At 37.1% G+C, this 2,997-nt stretch overlaps 1 protein-coding gene across 1 annotated transcript in view; it reads right to left on the reverse strand.

Annotated features, from left to right (window-relative positions):
- Positions 1-2,997, reverse strand: part of LOC107690298 (signal transducer and activator of transcription 5B-like) — a 92,621-nt gene that overhangs the window by 28,301 nt on the left and 61,323 nt on the right. Inside the window, exons 6-7 of the mRNA XM_016488594.1 lie at positions 1,169-1,343; positions 351-481 (exon numbers count right to left, since the gene is read on the reverse strand). Of these exons, the coding sequence (XP_016344080.1) occupies positions 351-481; positions 1,169-1,343 (306 nt within the window). The remainder of the gene's footprint in view (positions 1-350; positions 482-1,168; positions 1,344-2,997) is intronic.

A 2,997-nucleotide genomic window follows, 5' to 3' on the forward strand; every position in this document is an offset into this window, starting at 1 on the left:
AATATGCTGATTTGCTGCTCAAGAAACATTTCTTATTATTATCAATCTTGAAAACAGTTGTGCTGCCTAATATTTTGAAACTGTAAAAAGCATCTATGTGAAATAAAAAATTATTTGTAAAATTATTAATGTCTTCTCGGTCACTTAAATGTATCCTTGCTGATTAAAAGTATTAATTTCTTTACAAAAAACAAAACATAGCAAACCCACAAACTTTTGAGCAGTAGTTTATGACGCTACAATGTTTACGATATGCCCCTTTAAAGCATGTGTTACTAATGTTACAGTACAGAGTGTTGTATTATGCTAATGCTATGCACACTATTCACTTGGAGCATGTGTGTGTGTACCAGTCTGTATTTCTGCAGGGTGTTGGCCTCTCGGGTCAGCCAGGCCTCTACTGTGGCTCTCTTGCTGAGCAGGCTGGGCTCTCGTAGCTGTCGGTCTGCTGGAGGCAGCGTGGCCAGACTTGATAACTGAGCTGCACACAACAGAGAGGAGGATTTAGTCCACGAAGACGAGCTTTGCTGACAAAATAATTATTAAAAAGAATCCCATAATTTTGCACGTAAAAGAGCCATCTGGGTATGAAAAAGTGGGTTGTGAATCTAGCCATTCCTTTGTGACAAATGTAGTTTTCTTTCCTGTGCTGATGTATTTTCAATTCCTTTTTATTGCAATTATCTATACGAATAACGTTGATTTATAAATGAATACACCAAGAGATTTATATTCAGGCTTAAAAGAAAAGTTCACCAAAAATGAAAATTCTGTCACCATTTACTCACCCTCGAGTTATTCCAAACATGTATGAAATTCTTTCTTCTGTTTAGCTTCTCTTGAATGTGGGTGAATTTTCAGTTTTAGGTGAACTATCCCTTTAAAACTGGTTTGAAATGTTATTCAGTGGTATTCTCAGGAATTATGTGAGCCTACAGGCTGTTTTAATGAGGGCATTTTTGCTATAGTATGTACTGAATGATGAAATAGACTGTGTATATGATTGCATATGCATACATACGACTGTCCGCTGGTGTGTGCGTGGGGTCAAAGTTAGATTCCCATGAAGTGCATGAACTGATGGAATGTATATCTTGAATGCAAGGTAAGTTGCTTTGAATAAAAGTGTCTGTCAAGTATATAGATGTAAATGAGTGTGGCTGTATACCCTGTATTCTGAGGCTCTCCTGGTACTGTATAATGAAGTACTCCTGGTTGTGCTGTAGTTTTCTGAGGTCATTCTCTGTGTCCTGAGTCAATATTCTGAGCTCCTCGAATGCCTGGTTTATTTGATGGTACTTCTGTGACATGCTGTCCATCAGGCTGCCCACTGGTGAGCTTGACTGCAAATCACAGACACACATGAGTAACAACAAAGTTGCTGTTTACGGTTCAACATTCAGTTTCACTAAAATTACGATCAGAATATATTTCAGAAAAATGCAAGGAAATATGATATAGCTTCATTCATTCTAGTTTTGATAAACTAGCAAGATGAAGAAGGGTTAACGACATACAGTTGTACTACTAAAATCCAACTAACCAAAGCTTCAATATGTAATGTAGGTTCTTATCACCCCTGTCCTGTTGTGTATTAATAATCGACCCAGATAAGGTTATTAATCTATAACACGTGTACTGTATGTTTGTTTAAACAAACTATATGTTTGTTTAGTGCATACATGGTATGTGAACATAAATATTATGTCTTTAAGTACAGGTGTGTCTGAGATGAGTGGGCATTTTCACATGTATGTAAGCTTCTAGATTTACTGATATCGTCTTTAGTTTTATGCGTTGTCAGTTGGAAATCTGAAATTTCCTCTTTTACTCTCATAAAACTGAGCAGGTGAATTTGTGTATGGGGTAAATATTTATCTTCCTCTATGCATGCACAAAGCAAACACACAAACTTTATTTCTGAAGATTGTAAAAGTCAGTCATGTACATAGTCCTGTTTATTACCCATGATGGTTTTTAAATGTGAATGAACTCACTGAACTCGCTGAACTTATGTATACAATGATCATCATTTAAACCAAGAAGACAACATAATCACTAAGTGTTAATAATCACTTAAAGCTGCAGTCCGTAAGTTTTGCCTCTTTGTCGCCATCTCTGTTTGAAACTTGCAATTGCAGTTACTTGCGGAATTATTTTCATTGTGTGGGTTGTGCGCCGGCGCGGCTCCAGCGCGGATGAATCTAATGTTTTGAGGAGTATGTGTGGCAGTCAGTCACCGCACCGGTGTAGATATTTACTGTACTTCGCAATCACAGATTCTCGCCTACGTCTTGGAATATATGAACCAAACAAGAATTTTCACTGGATATTGTCATTAGAACAAGTAAGTAACAAGTCTGCCACGTTTGTTCTGACCAACTGAGGAAAAAAGCATCACAATAAATCGCGCTACCAATGGTGATTAAATCTAACGATCGATTAGCTCATATCACATCAAACCGTGCAAATTATTATTATTGTTAAACTTTATTCTCAAATTATTAATGTTAACAACATTAGCATTATGTGACCATGTGAATATAGTGTGTATTAGCGTGTAGATTTCAATTTCTGTACAGTCTAATCTCTAATTGTCATACCATTCAAATTTCATATTAAAGGGGTCATATGATGCGATTTCAAGTTTTCCTTTCTCTTTGGAGTGTTACAAGCTGATTGTGCATAGATAAGATCCCTGAAGTTGCAAAGACTAAAGTCTCAAAACCAAAGAGATATTCTTTATCAAAGTTAAGACTCTGCCACACCCCACTAAAACGGCTTGTTCTAACACGCCCCCACATATCTAGGTCACTATGTGGGAATATTTGCATAATGTGCCCAAATGTGCACGCAAAGAAAGAAGGAGTGGTTTCAGTAACCGCAGTTAGTGTTGAAGCAGCCATGTCAGGGAGACGCTGTGTGTTTCAATGCGAAAGCAAAAGCACTTTATTTGGCCTTCCGAAAGTAGATGCATTTAGGAATCTTTAAGATTAC

The sequence above is a fragment of the Sinocyclocheilus anshuiensis genome, unplaced genomic scaffold (assembly GCF_001515605.1).
Source record: "Sinocyclocheilus anshuiensis isolate Anshui unplaced genomic scaffold, SAMN03320099.WGS_v1.1 scaffold461, whole genome shotgun sequence".
Lineage (NCBI taxonomy): Eukaryota > Metazoa > Chordata > Actinopteri > Cypriniformes > Cyprinidae > Sinocyclocheilus > Sinocyclocheilus anshuiensis.